This window comes from Zingiber officinale, chromosome 5A (assembly GCF_018446385.1).
Source record: "Zingiber officinale cultivar Zhangliang chromosome 5A, Zo_v1.1, whole genome shotgun sequence".
NCBI lineage: Eukaryota > Viridiplantae > Streptophyta > Magnoliopsida > Zingiberales > Zingiberaceae > Zingiber > Zingiber officinale.
In genome coordinates, this window is record NC_055994.1 from 119,947,837 (window position 1) to 119,970,597 (window position 22,761).

Genomic DNA, 22,761 nt, shown 5'->3' on the forward strand with positions numbered 1-22,761 from the left:
AATATAATAGTGTTGAGAGTTTATAATTTAGTATTCAAGATTTTTATGATTCAAAATTTATCCACACTATATAAAAGCTACTTTGTAACAGTTAACTGTTACAATGTGAAAAATTAATTATTTTAGTATTTAAAATTTATAATTTAAGATTCAAATTTTAAAATTTAGAATTTAATTTAAGTGGGTAAAAATTACTACAACATACATGAAAAGTCAACTATTTCATTAAAATCTTAAATTCTGAACACTAATATAATAATTTTTTATTAATTTAATTAAAATTAATAAAAAATAATTATATCAGGTACGTACCATAACAAGTAGAAACTACTAGTTATCTACTATAATACTGCAACATTTGCAATTATCAATAACTTTTATACATGGTAACATAGTTGTTACCGTAACATTCTCATAATAAAATATCTGGAACATTTTTTAATTTTAACTACCTTTGAAGATTTTCTAATTTGAGGCGGCTTTTATTTTTGCCAATATACTTTCCTTTTATTTCTTTCTTTCAGGAAACAATAAAATGCAGCCGCTGCGGAAGATCCCACGATTGCAATTGCGTGACTCTTCCTTCGTCTTCCTTACCGTACTGTGTTTACCCTTCGTACTTCTCCCTTTCTTGCATCACCATTGCGGTAGCTTCGTCCTCTTACTTCTATTTGGGAACGAGCGAGCGATAGAGAGGGAGCGAGAGAAATGGGGCGGCTGTTTCTTGTGAGCCTGGAGGGCAAGATCTACAGTTGCAAGCACTGCCACACGCATCTTGCCCTCTCCGACGACATCATCTCCAAGGTGCGTTCCAAGCCAACTTTCGGAGCATTTTTTCTTAATCTGTTGTGTTTGCTTCTCCCCATCAAGGCATCTCCGACCCGATCGATAAGACTGACAGTAGTGATAGCTTCCGCCGATGTTAAATTAATTATTTCTAGGGTTTACTTCGTTTTTGTCTCTTCATATAGCTGGGTATGATGCTCTCCTGCTCTCTTTTAGGATGAATTGAATTCATCAAATTTGTTCACTGGCTTGTGTTCCACAAACAACATTTTTTTACCCTTTTCGCAGGTAATTTAGTAGTGTTAAAATACATCATGAGCAGTATTTGTGATTATTCATGGAGATTTACTGTCATTGTATGTTGATATCTGGTCTTTTGAGAGGGTAATGCATGGGTTTGTTAATCAACTTGGAAGAGTGGGGATTCACGGCTAGACTCAAAGTTTTCATTTTCGTATCTAACAGATCATGTATGTTGCTGCCACTAAGTAATTGTACATCACAAGCACAATCTTGTTGAGCATGTTGTAACAGAACTATGACAAACACATTAATTTTGGGGATGGCGATGCATAGAGGTACCTATGAATTTTTCACTACCATATCCATATCCATTAAGAAACTTAATATATGTACTAATTCCATACCCATCACAACTTTCTATTATTTTATGAAGACACATCCCATTTAAGGAACGTGCGATATTTTAACTATGGGTGCACAAAAAGTTTAAGATTAACAATGAATATGCCATACTCTGTAAATTACCAATGGAAACACCTTCAATTGATCCCAAGATCACCCCTAAAACTTTTAAAAACATTTTGATGACCTTCTACTTATCAAAATAAAGAAGTAAGGGCATAAATTGATTCTAGTGAGTAGCGCGAATGTAATAAAGATCTTATATTGTCATTTTAACTACTAAAAATCACAAGGGTGGCTTTCTGACGACCAAAATAAAAAAGGATATGAACAAATTTTTGCGAGCACTGTGATTATATAGTGGTTGTTAGGATTGGATGGACGAGTAAGGGGGGTTGAATAGCGATTATTAACCTGCGAGTGTGATTGTAACTATTCTTGCTCTCTATGCAAGGTTACAAAAAAGATTAGAGCAACAAAAATGAAACAAACATACATTCACATTTACCGAATCGTTAATATTGTTGCTTAACATGGTTCAACGACCTTTAGGCTCACTTCAAGGCCTATGATCCATTGGTGGATCACTCTTGGAAAGCATCACTAATTTTCTCCTCAGTCAACAACAGAGGTGGAGAAACTTCTTACGAGCTCAAAGGACTGTAATGGAATTACAAGAGGAAAGCATAGAGAAATACAAGATTTCCAATAGAGTTTATCCTACTTTATTTCGCTAGCCTTAAAAACCTCCACCGCTGCAAGTCTAAGTGTCACTTGGTAGTCAATTGGTCTATCGCTATCAATCGATTATCCTCCTGATCCAACTGCTGTCCTGCGATAACGACTCGTTTCTACTTTCGATGTCAGTAACCATGACTATTCATTTACTATCAGTCAATTGTTGCCATCAATCAATTGTCCCATCGATTCAACCACGAACATAATCATTCTATTCGCTGGCTCCTTAGACCCAGGCGTCTGCTTCGGTCGGTTGCTCCACTAATCAATACAATTTCACCCAGCTTATCAAAACTTTAGGCTTTTGGTTTTTGTGTCGATTGCTTGTTTCAATCAACTAGTAAACCCTTAAACCCCAAATCCATTTGGAGTATTTGGTTTTCCAACCACCGATCAATTGATCTCCAATAGTGGTCGACTAGTAACCATTACTACAACCACTTCTAAGGAGTCCACTTATATTGAAAACTTCCTTTCGTCTCCATGAATATAGGTCACTCAACACTCAGCTTACCAGAGTCTTATTATTGCAACTTGTCTTCACCACTCAATATCTCTCGTCAGGGTACTTGGTCTCTCAGATGTGCACGACCCCTCGACTTTTTCACATTCCATCCTTCACCCATTCGCCTACGGAGGCTGCCTTTGTCAGCTATTGTCTTTGTTCCCTCGATGCTCCTTGTCTTGCAATCCCTTCGGGTGTCTCATGCAACCTTTTTCAATATCTTATGGACCTCAAGCCACTGAGCTGCCATCTTGGCCATGCTCTATCATCACTCGAGAGCTCCTCCAACACCACCTTAGTGCTCCTCATCCTGCGGTCCCTTGGATGTGTCATACCATCATTCTCCGACTCATTAGACATTTAAGTCACTGAGCATGCTACCTTGGCCACGCTAAGCCAGCATCCGTTACTCAGACCTTGTAGAGTCACAATCTCTTTAAGCTCTATGTGTGTTCCTGTAAGTCCTTGCACACTTAAACGCACATCAAATACACAGGGCAAAACCTAACTTAAATCTTTTGCCCAAACATCAAAATATAAAGTAGACCATTTGAGATGCGATTACACTAATGGTGGTTTCATATTGTTATTTTCACCATTGGAAGATTTTGTTAAAACAAACGCTTTGATTGTCTTCTACTTGTAAAATTAAAAACTAAGAGCATGAATAAATTTGTGAATGCATAATAGTCTCATATTGTTGTTTTACCATTAGACAATCATCAAGAGATGCCTTTTCCAAAATTACTAGATTTTTCCCATCCAAACTTAGACGGATAAGCATTGATGAATTCCTTCAAGCACTATGAGCACATTAGTTGTCAAAAACTACCATTTTGATTGTTTAAAGTTAAAGATCAAATTAAGAGGTTGGGCCTTGGGGTCAATAGCTTCAAACAAAAACTTAAGATGCAATAGCAAAAATTGCTTAACAAGAGATGATTAAAGCACAATATGAATAAGAAAATCAATACAAAATAGCAAGTGAAGTAATACATGGTTTGGTAGCCCTTGAGTTTGTACTCCATGACTTTTCTCCTTCTCAAAAATCATTTGGACGTGGAGAAACATCTTATAGTGTCGTCTCATTAAAAGAAAAAAATTACAAAAGAAGAGAAGAAGAGCTTGGAGTGAACAATTTTACAGAGTTTCTTTTATAGGCCTCAACCAAGCTTCCAAACTTCTCTAAAATTTTGCATTAGATTGCAGCCCTAAGCATTAGTTGATTGGCCAACTGGCGTATAACTATTTATGTGTCATTGCAGTTAACTCCTCGCATCTATCAAATGATTGTTTGCTGCAGTAGCCTCTGGATAAGCATTATAACAACTAACCATTCTGTTACAATTATTTAACTATCTTACAGTTGACTCAAGAACTCATGAGTCGAGTGCCTAATGGAATAACCATTTTGTCGATCAAAACAAACTTTTGTTCCCTTAGCTAAGTCAACTTTGTTGATTGATCAATCAATTGACACATAGGTGAACTGAAGGGTTGCCAACTGATTTGTGATTACCAGTTGACCAACTGATAGTGGAGTCGACTTAGCAAACGAGTCAACCCTTCGGTTCACCCATGTGCCAGTAGATTGATCACTCGATAGGCACATAGGTGAACCGAAGGGTCGAATCATTTGCTGAGCCAACTCGACTATAGTTAACTAGGAATCACAAATCAGTTGACTGGAGTATTGACAAGGTCATTTCTAAGGTATTCGTCAGAGCCTAGATAATCTAGCTCTTAATTTTCTAATTTTATGTGTACTCATACTCATCGTTGCACAATGAAATTCACCAAGTCTATGGAGAATAATCTTCTCTGGGACTTTTTTTTTTTGAGGTCTTCCTTCTCTTGCGCAACATTCGGTCAACCTTGATTTGCTGCAATTATGTCTTGCTAAGCCTTTGATCAAGATCTGGTGGGGCTTCCTTTTGCCAAACATCCGAATCACCCTTGATCTGTTGGGACCCTCTCTTGCCAACTATCCAATCATCTTTGCTCTGGAGGGACTTCTTATCATCGTGTGAGCTGCTGCTGCATAGAGTTGTCACAATTTATTAAATACATATTCTAATTTAAACCTTTACTTAACATCAAAACTGATTGCACTAACAAGAAAATCATAAATAAATATATCGTTATAACATTATGAGATGACCATCACATTCAATGCTCCTACGAACTTGGCCTTCTAATGGTAAAAAATGACAATAAAAGTCCAACACCATAGTTACATTGTTCCTAGACATCTATTCATGCCTTTTTCTTTTTTAATATTTTGACTACTAGAAGACCATCAATATTTTTTTCTTCTATAGAATAGTAATTTGATGACCTATTGGTCAAAATAACAATATACGACTGCTATTCCATTTATCATGGTTTTATGTATCTATTTATGATATTAATGATTTCAACAAATAGAAGGTTATCAAAATGCTCTTGAAAAATTTAAGGGTGTTTAGGTGAGTATATTGGTACAGTGGAAAGTGCATCTTTTGCCAATTTATAAAATGTGGAGTGCCAATTGATAAATCACAAACTTTGTGCACTCCCATTGATAAATTGCCAACGAAAGGTACATGTACTGGTGGATTAAATGGGTTGAATACACCGACGAGTACCAGTCAAAGCTCATTCCAATTTTTATATCCGACAAGGAAGAATGAGAAATGAGCATTTTAATAATGCATATTGTATATCCATTACAAAGTTAATCTAATTAATTTAGATACCTGCCACCAAAGCGTTAAAGCTTAAATTTGTCCTATATGCTAACTCACTTCTAGCTAATTTATTCGGTACCCAAACACAATTAAATGGGTTAAGTAGGCATGGGTATTCGAGAAAACTTATCCCATTGCCATTCCTTGATTATATTAAAAATCAGTGAATAATCTAGACCTTGTATTGTGGTCGATAAGGAATGGCATCATCTTATCGGAACTGGATATGCATAGACAATCATGGGTAGTCAGTACTTCAGTTACCCATGATGATTCATACTGAACTTGGTGACTTCAACCATTACCACTTTATTTTTTAGCAGCATGTTTAATTTTTATTTCTCTTTCTTATTTAGTCTTAGTCATCTATAATTCCATGAGCTAATTTATATTTGTGCCTTTCTTTAATGTTTTGATATCTGATATGGGGAATATCCTTAGTTTTTCCCCAAAAGTAACCTTATTACAAGCTCTGTTATTTACCTGAGCCATTTTGGCATGAATTTTGGCAAAACATTTGTTCTGAATTTTTACAGAATAATCATTCATCATAAACCAATACCATATTTGACCATTGTATGATACCCATCAATCTAGCATTTCTCTTTCTCTAAAAACTATAAGAAGGTTCTTGCTGTATAACTTATGGTGATGATGAAGATATTCACAGGGTTAGAGGTCAATATCTTGGAGCTAATGTGGGTGCCTAGGGAGTGTGAATGTGCTTTAATTCACAACTTTGGTGGTATATCATGGATAGACTTTGTAGCCGGGCCTAATTAAGAGTGTTTAAGCAATTATTAGGTATGAGCAATAGTATGACTAGGAAGATGCTGAAATTACACTCATTTTTCAGGGAAAGGAGCCAACAAAATCCTCACTCATGTTTCTATAAAAAGAAGAGGTATGTAGCTGTCTGCCTTGAATAAATAGGAGGCGTGGGTCACAGGTCGCACACAAGTCACCTAGTTGCATGGCTGAAGAACACCTAACATAAAGATGCACCCCCATAGGAAAATGAAGATGTACTTTTTTTAGTAGTAGTGACCACGTAAAAGATAGAGTAGATGTAAAATTCTCCCAATTTGTGACCCTCTATACGATGATAAATGTTCCTTTTCTTTTTGAATAACGATTATATGACCAATTATTGTGGCATTCAGAAGTTTCCCTTTAACTTATGCATGATGGTTCCATTGGTGCCCAGACTGATGAACTAGAGACGAGAAAGGGCATATCAAATGATGAAATGCTTTGGGGAGTTGAAACTAAGCATAAATCTAGAGATTCCCAAATAAGTCAACCTTTCGAACTCTTGTTGAATCCATGCTAGGATTTTCAATCGACTTATGTAGAATTAGATTACTTGTAGGGCGAAGGTTTGATCTTACTAGTCTCTTTTGCCTTTTCCTTCGATGGTACGATTTTCTTTCATGACTTTAGTATTCGAACTAAGGATGAATCAATTTGCTCGTCACTGTGAGAATCAAGATTCAAAATCTTGCATTTTTTTGTTCTTTGACAAGAATGATATTATTTTGGTATCGTCCCGACGTTTCGATGTATGTTGCTAATGATGAATTCAAGATTGGAGGAGGAAGGATACATTGTATGTGCCAAGTGCCATTGAGTTTCAGTAGTTTACTAAAATGATACGTTTCAATAGTTTTGTTCAACACAGTTCGAGGTTTCAAACCATGTCTAGCATTTAAGCGTTCTAGCATATGTAAGGGCTATGATGTTGCCACCTCGCCTAGATGTGATTTCTTATATTGCTTCAAATTTTAACTTTGAGTAAGGTTAGTTTCTCTTATTTCTAAAGGATATATATATTACAATGGTGTAAAAAATCTCATGCAGTGTGTGACAACATGATTGAAAAGTACCATTTTGGTATGTGGCCAAAATCTAATAGTGATCACACAGATGCTCTTTCCTGTGCGACCTTTGTTCATGTGCAGATGAGTTTTGTCTATGATAACATTCAACACTTTGACACACTTTGATTGACATTAAGATGAATTTAAATAATATTTATTTTTGTTTAAGGTTTCCAAAATTCTAATGTAATTGATTAGTTAATCGCTATATATTTTTTTTAAAGCAAATAAGTCAAATACAAGAAGATTCGGCGATTTTCCAAAGGGCACACCCAAAGTTTGGGATTGTCCAAAAGGCGCCCCGAGATTTGAAAATGTCTAATAGCGCACCTCTTTTTCCTGTTTTACCCATTTGACAAAGTTATCTTTTTCTTCTCTTTCCTCTCTCCTTCGCATGCAACAATTTCCTCTTCTCTTTTTTCTCTTAAATTAAATTAAACTTTTTTCTCTCATATGCATGCAACAACAAGTGTTGTTTTTTAAAAATCAGCACCACAGTTTAGTTACACAGGATGGTGTTTGTTTATAAAAACCAGCACCACAAGGTGTATTAACTGTGGTGTTGATTTTTTAAAAGGACATACTTGGACTCTAGAGCATGCAGAAAATCCACAGGAGTTGGAATGAGTCCAATCGGAGTTCTCTAGCTCTATCAATGTGTTTTGACTGAAACCCGCTAATGGACCTAGGGGATTTGGATTTTGAAAAGTTGACATGTAATAGAAGAGAATAATGCAGTGAAGGTATTTATGATGTCCATGCTTAGTTTTGACATCCCTACGATAAGTTGTGTATATGCCAATTGCTTAAAGTCAAACTTTGTTAATTACTTCAATCCGATATCTCTGGGCACATATAGACGCCGGGGCACTTCAGAAACCTATAGCACTTGGAGTGAATTCGATTGGAACTCTCTAGGTTCATCAATGAGGTTTTGATCAAAACCCCTTGATGAAACTGAAAAGGATTTAAACTATGTCTTTTGGGTTTGAAATTAGGTTGTGTAACAAATGTAGATCTCAAAACGAGCTTGGATTAAAAAAAGATTGAGCATTGTTTTGATACCTAAATCAAAAGTTATGGTCCAGAAGCAAACATTTGACACATACATACGTGTAACTTATCATAGGGATGTCAGAACCGGCATGGAACCATAAATACCTTCATTGTACTACCCTCTTCTATTACATGTCAACTTTTCAGAAATCCAAATCCCTTAGGTGGGTTTTGGTCAAAACTCATTGATGGACCTAGAGCGCTTCTATCGGGCCTATTCCAAATGTTGGTTTCTGAAGTGTCTCGGAGTCTATATGTGCCCAGAGTTATCAACTTGAAGTCATTAATAACAATGATGTTTTTGAAGTTTATGACTTTAAGACAATTGACACATACACATAATTTATTGGTAGGAATGTCAGTACTAGGCATGGACACCAAAAATACCTTCATTGCGCTACACTCTTCCATTACATGTCAACTTTTCAAAAATTCATCAAAATCCATTGATGGATCTAGAGAGATCCGATTGGACTCATTCCAACACTTGTGAGTTTCTGTAGTGCTTCGGAGTCCAAAATATGTCATTCTTTATTGTGTTTAAAAAATCAACACCACAGTGGTGCTGATATGCAAGCTGTGGTGCATAGTGCTGGTTTCTAAAATCAGCACCACCGCGGTGCTAGTGTAATTAAGATGTGGTGTTGGTTTTTAAAAACCAACACTAGAGTGGTTGTTGTATGCATGCATGTAAAGGAGAGAGAAAACAAAGTTTAACCGGAGGAAAAAGAAGAGAGGAAAGTTACACGCAAATGAGAGAGGAAAGAGAATAAAAAATCAGCTTTGGCGGAGGGGTAAAATGGGAAAGAGGTGCGCATTTTGGGTATTCTCAAATCTCAGGGCACCTCTTGGGCAATCTCAAACTTTGGGTGTGCCCTTTGGGAAATTGTCGAAGTAGATTAAAGCAATAAAAGTGTCTAAAAATATATGAGAAAAATTATTTTAATTCAACCCCTTAATTTATATGAAGGGGAGCCTTGACACAACGGTAAAGTTGTTGCTTTGTGACCAAAAGGTCACAGGTTCGAATCCTCAAAACAACCTCTTGTAAAAAGTAGGGTAAGACTGCGTACAATGAATCCTTCCCCGAGACTGCATGGAGGGAGCGTCGTGCACCAGGCTGCTCTTTTTAACTGCTTAATTTATATAGTCAAGTAAAAAATTAAGTGAAAATTTATAATTCATCTCGTTATGGCTATTAAATTTATGCAGCCTTATCTTTAATAGGAAATAAAAAAATATTAAAACTCTTAAAACTCATTAAAAGTCATCTTCTCATTACTTTGATGATTGGCTATTTGCCGAGTGTCAAAACAATACAATGCCAAAATGATCAAGACTCTTGCATGAACAGTTTGTTAATTTTGTTCATTTCTATACTATTTAAAGATGTTTGTGCAGTGTTTCTTGTATCATTTATCTCTAGCACTGGTTTTTCTGCTGGTGATATTGAATTGGACTAAAATAATAAACATCGAACTGGAGACTGCAGAATATTATGGAAAGGGTGTAGAATAGTTTATGGATTTTTTTCTTTATCTTTGTGTTGGTAAATTCAATTGATATATTGTAGTTGTGCTGTGTTGGTAAACAATTATATATGTATATATTGTTAACTGTTTTCTTTATGTTGTCTGAACAGTCCTTCTATTGCAAGCATGGGAAGGCCTATCTCTTCAATAAGGTGTAAGTGGCCTTTTTTTTTTTTTTTTGTTTTTTGGCTTAGTTGAATTCTCTAGTTCAAATTACCTACCTATGTTATCTCAAGTAAAGTTAATTACTTGTGGACTATATTCTTTGCCTTATTGCCATGTTTCTTTCATCTAAATTACCCTTTGTAGTTGACCCATTTTTCGGATTTAGAGGATAATATCATGATTCAAGTAGTCTGTTGGAATATGGATAGTTTGAAAACAAAAAAAATCTAGAGTGATTGGATAGGACAATTGGACATGGATCAATGAATGTTAACCTAATTTTGCTTGTGAAATCAGACTACCCCATGAGATTTGTTGAATGGAGAGTCCTATAAGAACACTAAAACCATCTTAGATTGGGAAGAAGGTGTCAAATATGGGGTGGAATTAAGAAAGAATTGACAAATATTGAGGAGAGGAAGGAGAACACCCATATTAGAGTTGATATACAAAGGCATTTACACTAAGTTGGCAGACATGTTCGCTGATCTTGTTAGAGTGAGAACTGCAATAGCACTGGCTTTAATGGGCAAGAGTAAAAAAAAAGTACGTCAATGAGAATTTAGTTGAAGCTATTGTCATTCAAGTTGTTGCCTAAAACCACTAGTTAAAAATCTGCCAGCATTCTTAGTGCTGAACCTATGGCATAGCTTGGTTACTGAGTGAAATGACCCTTTTTGACCGAGATAGTCAAGTTAGTAATAGTACTTAAATAATTGTTTTAGTATAGACAATCAAAAATTTAAATTTGAACTGAAATCATTTACATTTTACATATTCATGTTTAATAAAAGCAACACTTGTCAGTCGTTATTCATTACGTTTGTTATTCATTAATTGTGTTGTGATTTTTGTAAGTTATTGAAGGTGCATAAGTCTACATTTTTAGTTATAGGATTTTGTGTTGTCTTGTATAATCATAATAGCTGTCTTTTTAAAAGATCAACAAGGATATAATATTTTTTTAACAGTATTGGAGCGCCTCTTCAAGGGTTCTAAAATTTCCCTCTTTGGTGGATGTTTGGATTTAATGTGATGGCGACAGCCTCCCCTCATCTAGGCATTCTCTAAACTATCTCAATTTGTGATACAACCTCCACAGGCACCTTCCTCTTCTATGTCTTATTTCGTCTACGTTTGCACTGTTCTGAATGCCATCCTGTCACAAACTGGGGCATGCTCTCCATGTTGTGTAGGTCTTCCAAATCATGTAAAAATGTCATTGCCTCACCATTTCCCATTGCTCACCTGATGATGGCATGCCTTCCCTACATTGTAGCCAAGTCAACCTCTGACAAAGCTAACTTCAAAGCACTAGGTCTACCTAACAGTGTGATCTAGATCTTGGATCTAGCTTGCTTTGTTAACGTCCATCCTATCCATAAGATCTCCAGTGTTATTCTCTAGTTTGGTGGTTGTCTGCAGTCATACTCTTTGGTCACGACCTATAGTTGTTGCGAGGGAATAAGTAGACACCATCTGCCTTCTTCGACAAAAAAACATTGCTGTCTACTTGTCTTCTACTTTGTCGTATAGCCTTGATGTCTTCCCTCAGAGCCTATCTAAATATGGCAAGCAACCTTGATGTCTTCCCTCATCAGAGTTGAAACCTCTGATGGTGCCTTCAAGATTCAATCCACTTGCAAGCTTCTCTGCTCTCCTGGCAAGCCTGATCTACTCTAGCATCATCTGCGTTGTCTTCATCATTTCTAAGAAAGGTTGTATTTTTATTAAATTTGTAAATTCATTATTTATATCAAACCACAAATTATGATTCACATGTAAAATAAAATTCTTACATATGAATCAATTTTAAAAAACTTTGGTTTGTACACTTTGGTACACATTTTATTTTATAAAATCCTTAAAATAAGAAAGCAAAATTCATTTAAAATATAAATCAAATCAATCCTTAAAGTTAACTCATTAACACATTAAATTAAATCTAATACATTCAAAATTAGATCCAAGTCAATAAAAAATATAGAAAGTATGCAATGCAGTTCAAAGATTAAGGATCAATTCTAAAATTTCTTTAAATTTTAGAGTTTAAAATTCTATAAGTCCCTTAACTTAAGTGTTGTTAAAAGTAAATTAGGCTTTTTAAAAGTTTATTATAATTTTTAGAGGTAATTTAGATTTTTTGAATGAAGAAATAGGATTACATTTATTTGATTATCTTAGTTAATAAACTTTTACCCTTTGTGAATTTACAAACCTGAAGATTTCTTGCAGTTTGATTTTTCATCTTGCATTAGTTAGTATTAGAACTGAGTTTCTAATTTATTCTTATCCCCAATCCTTTCCAATATGAGTTTTTTTTCCCTATTTGTTGCAATTCGTTCCTCATGTAAAGAAGTCCCTTTTGGTTTCCTTTGTTTTGTCTGTGCTCGAGCAATGCCAATTGTTCCCAAAGCATTTATTAGATCTCCGTAGAGATCCACTTATGATCCCAATGCTATTCACATAGTGGGCATCCACTGCCATTGCCACCACATCCTACCATGTCAAATAACTTCAGACGTTGAACTCCTCTCTGCACCCACAACCACAACACTCGTGAGCCTTAGCTCTCTTGTGACTTCTTCCTTAAAGAGACCACAATGTGAAGCGATGTTCACACACTCAAGTCTTTAGGTGTTCTCCCATTACAATCAATGTGAGTCATGAAAACACTCAGCTAGTTTTAGCTCTCTTGTTGCTTCTTCCCTATAAAGACCACCTTGTGAAGCGGTGCTCACACACTCATCGCTTCCTTGGGCACCCACCATATGTTGCTTACAAATAGTCCTTTGGTGACTCTCACAGACACAACACCTCTTCATCGTCTCGTGTTGTGTGTCTTGCATCCTCGAGGAGCTCAAAACCATAACTTTGTTGTCTGATTTTGCACTAGGTTGTAGTGTTCAACTCTCCTTAGCTCTTGGGTGAATCAACTTCTATCTCAATTGTCATAGGACACAAAGTAACACAAAAAGTTCACCTCATTCTCATGAGAGTCGTCTACACCTCTTCACTTCTTCTAGGTGATAATAATGCACACCATCCCCATTGACCGTGGCATCTACATGCTAGCCCTCATGATCCTTCCCATCTATCTATGTCTTCGTGCTATAAACTTGCATCACAGCCTGCCATGTTGATGCAATCGGTTGCATTGTGACATCTCAATAACCATGCACCCCCAAGTCTCTAACCAACCCCAATTATTGCCTCTAATTATTTTGCCACCCATTGTCAAACCTTAAATCCTTTACTGTGAATTTCATATTGACGGTCTCTGTGCAAGATTGATTTTGTATTGGTTTAGAGATGCTCGTTTCTCTAGGGAAATTAATGAGGATTGTTGTGGACTTCTGGAAAAAACAGAAAAGAAAAAGTAGATTACTAATTAAGTAGAATTCTAAGGAAAGAAAAAAGTGTGTAAGGACTTGGTTCTAGTCCAAGATCTAGAACTGCTGCAAATGATTATGCAATACAAATTATAAAATTTCAAGGAGAGACCATCTATTTGATTGGTTGAAACTCAAATTTCAGGGCAACTTTAACATCAACAAGGTCCAGATACTTGGTAAAATTGTTATCTATAATTCTTTTAAATTATATTTATTTGATAGGCAATTTAAATTTTCTATATTTAATCATTTTCTCACAAAATGTGAAATAGTTTACACATTATTGTAAATCCTTCAAGATATATGAATACCATTGTCCCTATATTTTGCTTTCGTTTAATCTTCATATTTTTTTTTTTCAAAAATTGTATAGCTAGTTTAGCTTAATCACTATTCATAAAAAATCATTAGAAAGACATCTCCTTTACTTGTTGCTTAGTTTATTTATCATTATTATATTATATTTTTCCATTGTGATTAGTATGTTATATTACTTTAATTTAGAAACACCATTACTTGTCAATGTACTTAGTTCAGTTTGATGAGAGGAAACACTACTATTACATCAAACATACAAGAGATATAAATCTTAGAAATGCAGGGCATAGAACAATCTTGAAACTAAGACATGCCTTCCAAATAACTTAAAGAACATTACCATTTATACACATCTTGCTCTATTGATAATAGGAATCAAATTGAAAAAAATTATCAACCACCACCACCACCACCACCAAGCCTTTATCCCATTGGGTCGTCTATATGGATCTTTCTACGCCATTTGACTCGATCTCCTATTATATTCTTATCTATATTTAAATGAATTTTATCCAATTTTATTATTACTAATCAAGTCTTCTTTAGTCTCCCTCTTCCTCGATTAATGTGTGTATTTATTATGGTCTCACATCACTTAATTAGCGTATTTATTATTCGCTTAAATACATGTCCATACCATCTTAAATGTCTCTTAGAATTTTCCTCAATATACGTAATCTCGACTTGCACTCTAATGTTCTCATCTCTGGACTCTTATCTTCCTTGTATGCTCGATTCAAATCCAAAATTCAACTCCATGTAACATAGCAAGTTTAATTGTTATTTTGTAAAACTTCTGTTTAAGTTTTAGAGGTATTTCACGATCATAAAGAACACTTGATGCTCTTCATTTTAATTATCCTGCTTGTATCCTATATAAAATATTTCTCTATCCTTTTGCAAAATCATCCTAAACACTTAAAACTTTCAGTCTCATGCGACTCATAATCTCTTATCTTAACAATTGTCTTGCTACGTCTACTACTACTAAACTTAAATTTTATATATTTCCAAGAAAAATTTAAGTTAACATTTACTCATTTACGTGTCTCATCGACCAAAATAATGTTATTTGCAATATGTTTTAGATGTGTTCAGTGAGTTCGACTATGATTAGTGTAAAAAGATATCAACTTAAAGTTGATCCTTGATATAACTGTCTTTGTAGGAAACAAATTAAACCGCTTAGAATTTCACTTTTGTCATTACATTTTCATAGATATCCTTAATTATTTCAATATACACTACACTAACACCTCTTTTTTAGAACTCTCCGCATAATTTCCCTCGGTACTCTGTCATAAACTTTTTCTAGGTTAATCAATACCATGTGTAAGTCTTGATTCTTTTACCGATACTTTTTCAATCAAGTTGTCTGAAAAGATGTATAACTTTCATCGTTGACTTTTCAAGCATGAATTCAAATTAATTTTCGGTCACTTTGATTTCCATCTTTAATATTTTTTCTATTACTCTTTTCCAAAGTTTCATGATCATTAACTTAATTCCCCTATAATTTGCATGATTTTGTAAGTCTCCATTGTTTTTATGCAGGGGAATAAAGTACTTATCCTCCACTAGACATGTATTTTATTCATTTTCAATATTAGGTTGAATAACTTCGTAAGCCATTTTTGCATCCCATTTGACACTTGTTCTATATCTAAAATCTGAATTCTTTAATAAAAATTTAAATTTCTATATTCCTTTGATCTACTTAAATTTCTATATTCCTTTGATCTACTTAAATTTCCTAAGTTAAGTTGGTTACCTAAATATTGATTAAAAAGTTGATGAAAATATCTCTTTCATCACTTTTTATTTCCTTATCCTTCACTAGTACTCTTTTGGATTCATTTTAAATTCATCTTGGGTAAGATCCTTTATTTTCCTTTCTCTCACTTTAGCTATTCTATAACTTTCCTTTTTTTATATTAAAATGTCGATACTAGGAAAGTTGTATTCTTGGCTTCACTCACTCTTTCTTGGCCTCTTTCATGGTTATTGCATACTTTTTAAAGTTTTTTTTCTTAAAGTATAGTAACTTATAGGCTTTCATCTTTTTCTCTTGTACTTTTTTATTCGAACTCCAAGATTCTTTATTTGGTGGGTTTCGTCCTCTTAACTCACCGAGTGCACTCGTGGCCATCATTTTTAAATTTGATGTCAACTTATCCCATGTCATATTTGATTTGTCATGTATTTCTTCTAATATTTGTGCTCCTACCCCTTTCTTTTAAGATACTTTGCTTGTTATCCTTTAACTTCCAACCATTTGATTCTACGAACCATGCACAGTTGCCTTAGAGAAAAATTGTCATTTTCCTAAAAATTATAACTCATATAAGATTAAGGTAAAGGCAATCATTTTTAATAGACGAATGGACACTAATGCATTTTGGTTAACTGAAATAGAATGCTATATTGGCAATCATTTTGTTTTCCTCTCTCTCACTGAAATAGAATGTTAAATATAAATTCATTAGAGCAACTAAGAATTTTTGGTAAAGCATTCAATTGAGTTAGACCAACATAGAAAATAACCTATCAAACATTGACTTGAAATGAGAAGCAAATCTAAAGAAAAATACATTTCTAAAACTTAGATGATGAACTATACTACCAATTTTTTATGCTAGAATAATCATATTCAAGTGTAAAAAAATATTGATCACAATTAAAAATATAGGTAAAACATTGAGATGTTAGTGAAGAACCTTGGTTAACCCTTGTTCCATATATTAACGAACTTAGACCAGATATTTAATTGGAATATTAATTTATTTTCATTTACTCCATTAGATGATACTTATTAATAAAATAAAGAATTTGATCACAATTTTTATAATAAAAAACTATAGAGAAAATGTACTGCCCTACACCTAAAATGTTATGGACAAAAACACCGACCTTAAGTTGAAAGAGAGATAGATTATCAAAAGGTAACACCTACTTTGAAAATAAACACTCAAAGCTCCTACCTCTCCAAAATTTCTGAATTTGTAATTGAGCACAAGAGAACCTTAAAATAACCTCCTCCTATTGATTTAACCGTAGCAGATTTCCTGATGACAAAGATTCCTTTGATAAGACTATATAAAGCGCTTGATGACTTGAGCTTAAAATCTATCCAATGAGATGGCAGCTTAAGTAAGCCCCTTAATCTAATAATCTTAGAAAACCTCTTATTAAATTATCCCATTCAAACGATGTTCAGTATGTTACTAATCAGAACTTACGCTTATAAATTACAACTTCATTTGATCTTTAAAGCCTAAAAGAGGAAATTGAACAAAATAGGAATAATGAGATAAAAATGTAAGATATTCATTTTAGAATTGGCATATCAATTAAAAATCTAATTGGTATAATGCCCATTTACCTTTTTTTAGCTTTGTCAGCTTGGAGAGTTGATTTGCTTGTCTACTTCATTTTAACAAATTAAGAGCTGTACCGTGAGAAAAAGAGAGACACATGCAGATACTAGCAAAGAATTATAGTGAGTAATTATTATCAAAAAATAGGTGATGGTATGATAGATTCTTATTCTCTTGCGTTAATAAACCTAAATTGTATAGATTATTCTCTTATGTTCATGTACTCAAATTATTTAATAATTACTCCCCTAAAAGTATTCATTACATGTGTTACTGCAAGGAAAACTACTTTTATTTAATTTACCAATTTTTATTTATTTATTTATTTTTAGTTGGCACCAGGTATTCCACTTACGCAGACTAATTTTGGGGTGACCGGCCCGATCCCATGGAAGTTTTCCATCGGCTATTAGAGTAAATCGAGAAGCGCTCACAATGGACGGTCCAGCGTTTTTAGGTCAACTGTTCATTAAGAGAAATTCATCAATTTGCTGAAGTTGAGACTCGATCCTTAGATGCCTAAGAAATTGAGAAGGCACCATGTCGCTGCACCATTGCCCGGAGAGCAATGTACCAACTTTAATGAACATTAGCTTAAGAGTTGGTTAAATTATTAGAGATATTTGAGCCTCCTTTTTTTGCAGAATTTGGAAGTTGATTTTGTCATAGTAGAGCATTAAAAAGGGTTTCTGCCTCTAAATCAATCATACCATTTCCTTACTAGTTAGAAGGGTGGGGTGGGCTAACCGGAAAGAAAAGAACTAAATTCGGGTTTAAATCATCTCATCAAGGATGAGGAAAGATTAAAGATACAACTTACTAATTAGAAAAAATTCTAAAAGTAAAGGTGATAACAAAGACTGACTTCCCGAGAAATAAAGAAAAGATGAAGATCTACTAGTTTCACTTATTGGAGTATTTGTCTAAGAAATAATACTCGAGAAACCAAACTCAATAAAATTGACAAGCTCATTACAACTTATTCTTGGAAATAACAACCAAAGAAAGGTGTTGATAAGTCGCATGTGTAGTGTCGAGTTCTCGTTGGTCAAGGAGAATCACATAGTTCAGAATTAGGGGGATCAATTTAGAAATTTTGTTTGAAGTTTTAGAATTTAAAAATTCTATTAATTTCGTTTTAAGAGTTGTTTAATATTTGATGTATTTATTAGAGATAAATTAAGTTTGAGTCTATAAAGGGTTAGAATTTCATGTATTAGAATTTTTTTATTAATAATATTTTCCTATTTGCTGACTTTGAGAGTGAGTTTTTGTTGTGGTGTAATTTTTCTGTGTTACATTAGGATGAATCTTATGATATATGATCAAAGTATAAAGGCAGAAGGAATGGAACTTCAAAATCAATATTGAATATTGATTCAGAAGAAGAAAATTTTATCATGTGGAGAAATAGAATGTGATAGTCAAGGTGAATTAACAACAAATAATGACTGAAAAGAAAAAAATCCTATCACATTGATCCATATTATAACAATATGGTAAAATTATTGGCCATTTAGAAATCATATTGTATCAAAGTTCTTTCATTTCTCTCTTTATATAGCATGGTTTTCCCCCACTTTCTCTCTTCAATTGTGTTGATTCTATCAAAATTTTATATTGATGGTGAGGGCACAGTCAACAACAACTGCACTATTTTAAAATTATTTGATGATGAAAGTTTTATTACTCATGTCATTTCAATTTTTAATAGCATAAGATAACAAATTTGTATGTGTCATAAATATAAGATATATACCTAGATATTTTTGTTTGAATCAAGATCAACAAAATCTGATATTAAATATAATTTTATTAATTTATGTATTATTGGATATTCAAATTATTGCATAGGTAGTGGAATTCTTTTTTTTTTAACATATTTTGTATTGTATTTGAACCTTCTCGATTTATAATTTGTACTATTCATGATTCAAAAATATACCGAAATGATTTATGTATGAACCTTTATTTGATGGTTTTTTTCCTCTTAGTGTCCTACATATTTAGGTGGTTGAATTATTCTATCCTTTCTTCTAGATATGCTTGTTTTCTCCATGCTGTACTTGCTGATCCTGGAGAGTTATCTTCTAACATTATAGTTAGCATGAAGTCTTATTTTAGTGAGTGCATCCTCTCTCTCTCTCTCTCATCGAGCTCAAGAGTATGGCATTCCCTATCTAAAGTTACCCTTGTGAGTTTCATTGAGTGCTTCTCTCTTTATTGGAGCTGCAACAAGGAAAAGACCACCTAACAGATTGATTCTTGAGGGTCTCACCTCATCCTCTTTTGATTATTATGTGCCCTCTATATGATCTGAGGTCACCCTAGGACCCTCGTCAAATGATTTTCTCCTTCATCTTCATTAGTCTGTCACATTCCAGCAACCACATCACAAGGCCCTCTTGGGAGATTGCATTTGGATCTCACTTCTCTCGACACACTATGCAATGAATCAAGTCTATGCAGTTGAAGAACTCAACTATCTCTGCCTTGTTTGTATTGTATTTTAATTTTCATCAGTCATATCTTAGTCAATTTTATCCTTTTAATTTTTTTAGGATCTTTTCAAGCTTGTGTTATGCTCCAGCTTGAGGGGAAGTTGTTATCTATTGTGAGTTTAGTCCCCCATTTGATATTTTAATTATAGGGTGTCAAGTCCTATATATACTGTCTCTTTATGGCAACATTTCAACATATTCTTTATTTTCTTAATGACACTGTTTTAAGCAAGTTATAACAATCTGTTCCTGAAGTCATTTTTTATCCTGACTGGAATGATTCAAAATGCTACATGCTGATCCTGAAGAGACATGGTAACTTGGGTTAGGTTGAGGAAGATGGTTCACCCTTCGCTGACAGTAGAAGCATATCTCGCACCAGAGAACCCTCTTGCTAGTGTTCTCGTTATCAGATAGTCGATATCCATCCTGCCAATATGCTGTTGCTGCACTTGTGTTGCATCTCAGTAGTGAATTGCTTTGACCGTGCTATTTGGCACAACATGGTATCTAAGCCATGATTCATAATAAAATTTCATATTTCCCAACATCGGTCATCAGCATATTAGTGAAGTTGAAAGAACAAGTTTTGTCAACATGGGTTATTAAATATAGCTAGTGCACCAACCAATCATATCACCGTAATAGTCCTATATATGCCCAAAACATTTTAGTTCCCGGATTTACTTGCATCCTGCGACTGGATTGCAGTCCTTAGAGTTACAGGTGGTTTTTTTTGACAGTTAGGCTCTGTTTGGTTTGTGGGATAGGGATTAATGGTGTAGGTGGAATAGGGATTAATGGTGTGATAAATAATCTCTTGGGGAGCCAATGATTATTTATCACACCATTAATCATATCCCACCTACCAAACACTCTATCACACCATTAATCCCTAACACCATTAATTCTATCCCACAAACCAAACAAAGCCTTAAGGTTTACTTGCAGGATTATACAAAATTTGAACTAACGACAACGACTCCATTTCACCTCTATCAAAATTACAACGAAACACAGGAATGGAATACAAAGTCAAAGGACCCCTACATTCCTCCTTCCCTTCTAATTCCCCCATACTAAACATACCTTGAAATAGTTTCCGCACAAGTGTATCTATGGGTTAATAATCCAATGAGCATGAAGCTGAAATGGCTAAAACCAAACAGATCAACTGTTGGATATATTTATTGTTAGAATCATACTGTCTTGCTTCCAAATAACATCAATTTACTGCATTACGTCGTCTCTTGTACTTGAGCATGATGCTTCGAGTTCCTTGGAGGCTGACATCATTCATCAGCTAGTTTATGGCCCATCTATTTCATATTTTTTTGCAGTGTGAATGTATCTGTTGGACTTGAAGATGATCGGATGATGACATCAGGGCTGCACACTGTTTGCGATGTTTTCTGCGTTTGTTGTGGCTCCATTGTTGGGTGGAAATATGTAAGGCTGTTAGAATTAGTGCTCTATTTTCATCCTTTCATGGCAGTTACTAGTAAACGACCACTTTATCTCAGGAGGTTGCTCATGAAAAGACCCAGAAGTACAAAGAAGGGAAGATTGTGCTGGAGAGGTGCTGTTTCTATGATCTATATTCCATCTAGTTTAGATTGAATACATGCTAAACATTTGTACAGTTACTGTGGTTGATTTTATATCCATATTGGAATATGCAAAGTGAGATGAGATTTTATTGTGGGGCAGGTTTAAGCTCACAGGTCCAGACGGAAGTCGATATTGGCTAACTCAGGATACCAGTATCAGTGGCAGTGATCCTGATGATGTATGATAACTATATGAGCTCAGAGGAAAATACAAAGTATTCCTGATGTAAATTCTCTTGATCTTTGCTTCAAATTAGACCATGCGGTTTCTGGTGATTGAACCTGTCTCAATTACCAGCTGAATCTGGTATGAAATAAATATAAATTGCTTATCGTGCATTGCCATTTACTGATTATATTTCAGGTCACTGATATAATTAAAGGTATCAATGGGCCGAATTTTCTCGGTTGCTTCTTGATTAACGACTCCATTGGAGTCAAGTTGGCTTCATGGTCTCTTGACAAAGCCAGCTAGGTAAATATAATACACTTGGAGCGACACCTATCAGAAGGTATATTGACCTGTGAGGATGCAACATTATTTTCTTTAAAAATTTAAATTATTAGAAAAACCTCAATTTATATATTGCATTTCAAACATCTCCCGCGCTTCAATGAGCACGTGGGACAAAACTGACTTGGCCAAACTCAACATGAGATTGAAGTATTCATGGCATTAGCATAACCATAATGTCATATATATTTGTGAATTCACAGTTTGAAATGACTGAGCTTATGCACTGCAAGGCAGGCAAGAATTACAAAATCACCTGAATTAAGTACAATCTAAACCCTAGGTTTCCACCTTTAGGGCACACAAGCTCATAATATTTACAATCACGATTCTATTTAAATCAGTCTTCGTGTACAAAACTCTCGATATGGTATTAGACTCTCATATTTGTCGGAGTCTGTTTTCCATCTATTTTTCATTCCCATTTCCAATATTTATATGGTAAAATTCCTCATACCATGAATATAAACTAGAATGAAATTCAATGAGCATGCTTTTGAAACTTTTTAACCTAAGCTTTTAGTAATTACCTTAAATTTTATGTGGCTTGGACTTCTAGTCTACTCCATAACCTATTGCGCCGTCAGTCTAATCTAATCGCTCCTAAAATTTAATATCAAGACTCCTTTTTAGAGTCAAAGAAATCTCAATAATAGAACAAAAAAAAAGTATAGAAAAGCTTGTTGAAGTCTCCATAAGCTCTTGGATAATATTCTACTCAGCCACTTAGTTTTTAGAATATGAATGTAAAATTTGTGCACCTAATGCTTATATATAAATCTACTTTCGGTGGTTAGTTCTTAGACAACTCCACTCTGTTGAAATCCTCAAGCAAAACTTTGCAAGCCAACATTCGAATGTTCAATCAACTAATCCAACATTCGAATGTTTAGTTAACTGAGAGCGAACATTCTTTTTCCAAACAAAGAGTCCATAGTTGGCTCAATACTCTAGTTGACTAGGATCTCCTCTTATTGACTCAATGTACTTAGAGATCCCGGTTTCACTTT

General features: G+C 34.4%; 1 protein-coding gene across 1 annotated transcript; it reads left to right on the forward strand.

Annotated features, from left to right (window-relative positions):
• The first annotated feature begins 525 nt into the window (after window positions 1-525).
• On the forward strand, window positions 526-21,586 carry LOC121981493 (protein yippee-like). Its single transcript, XM_042534048.1, has 5 exons — window positions 526-804; window positions 9,982-10,025; window positions 20,968-21,076; window positions 21,151-21,206; window positions 21,338-21,586. The coding sequence occupies exons 1-5, from the start codon at window positions 709-711 to the stop codon at window positions 21,420-21,422; spliced, it is 390 nt and encodes a 129-aa protein (XP_042389982.1). The 5' UTR covers window positions 526-708; the 3' UTR covers window positions 21,423-21,586.
• The last annotated feature ends 1,175 nt before the right edge of the window (window positions 21,587-22,761 follow it).

Bases quoted from the DNA above. Each gene is read 5' to 3' on its own strand.
- LOC121981493 (XM_042534048.1), top strand. From the start codon at position 709: ATGGGGCGGCTGTTTCTTGTGAGCCTGGAGGGCAAGATCTACAGTTGC. The intron at 805-9,981 runs GTGCGTTCCAAG...TTGTCTGAACAG, and splicing joins CCGACGACATCATCTCCAAG to TCCTTCTATTGCAAGCATGG. The intron at 10,026-20,967 runs GTAAGTGGCCTT...ATTTTTTTGCAG, and splicing joins GCCTATCTCTTCAATAAGGT to TGTGAATGTATCTGTTGGAC.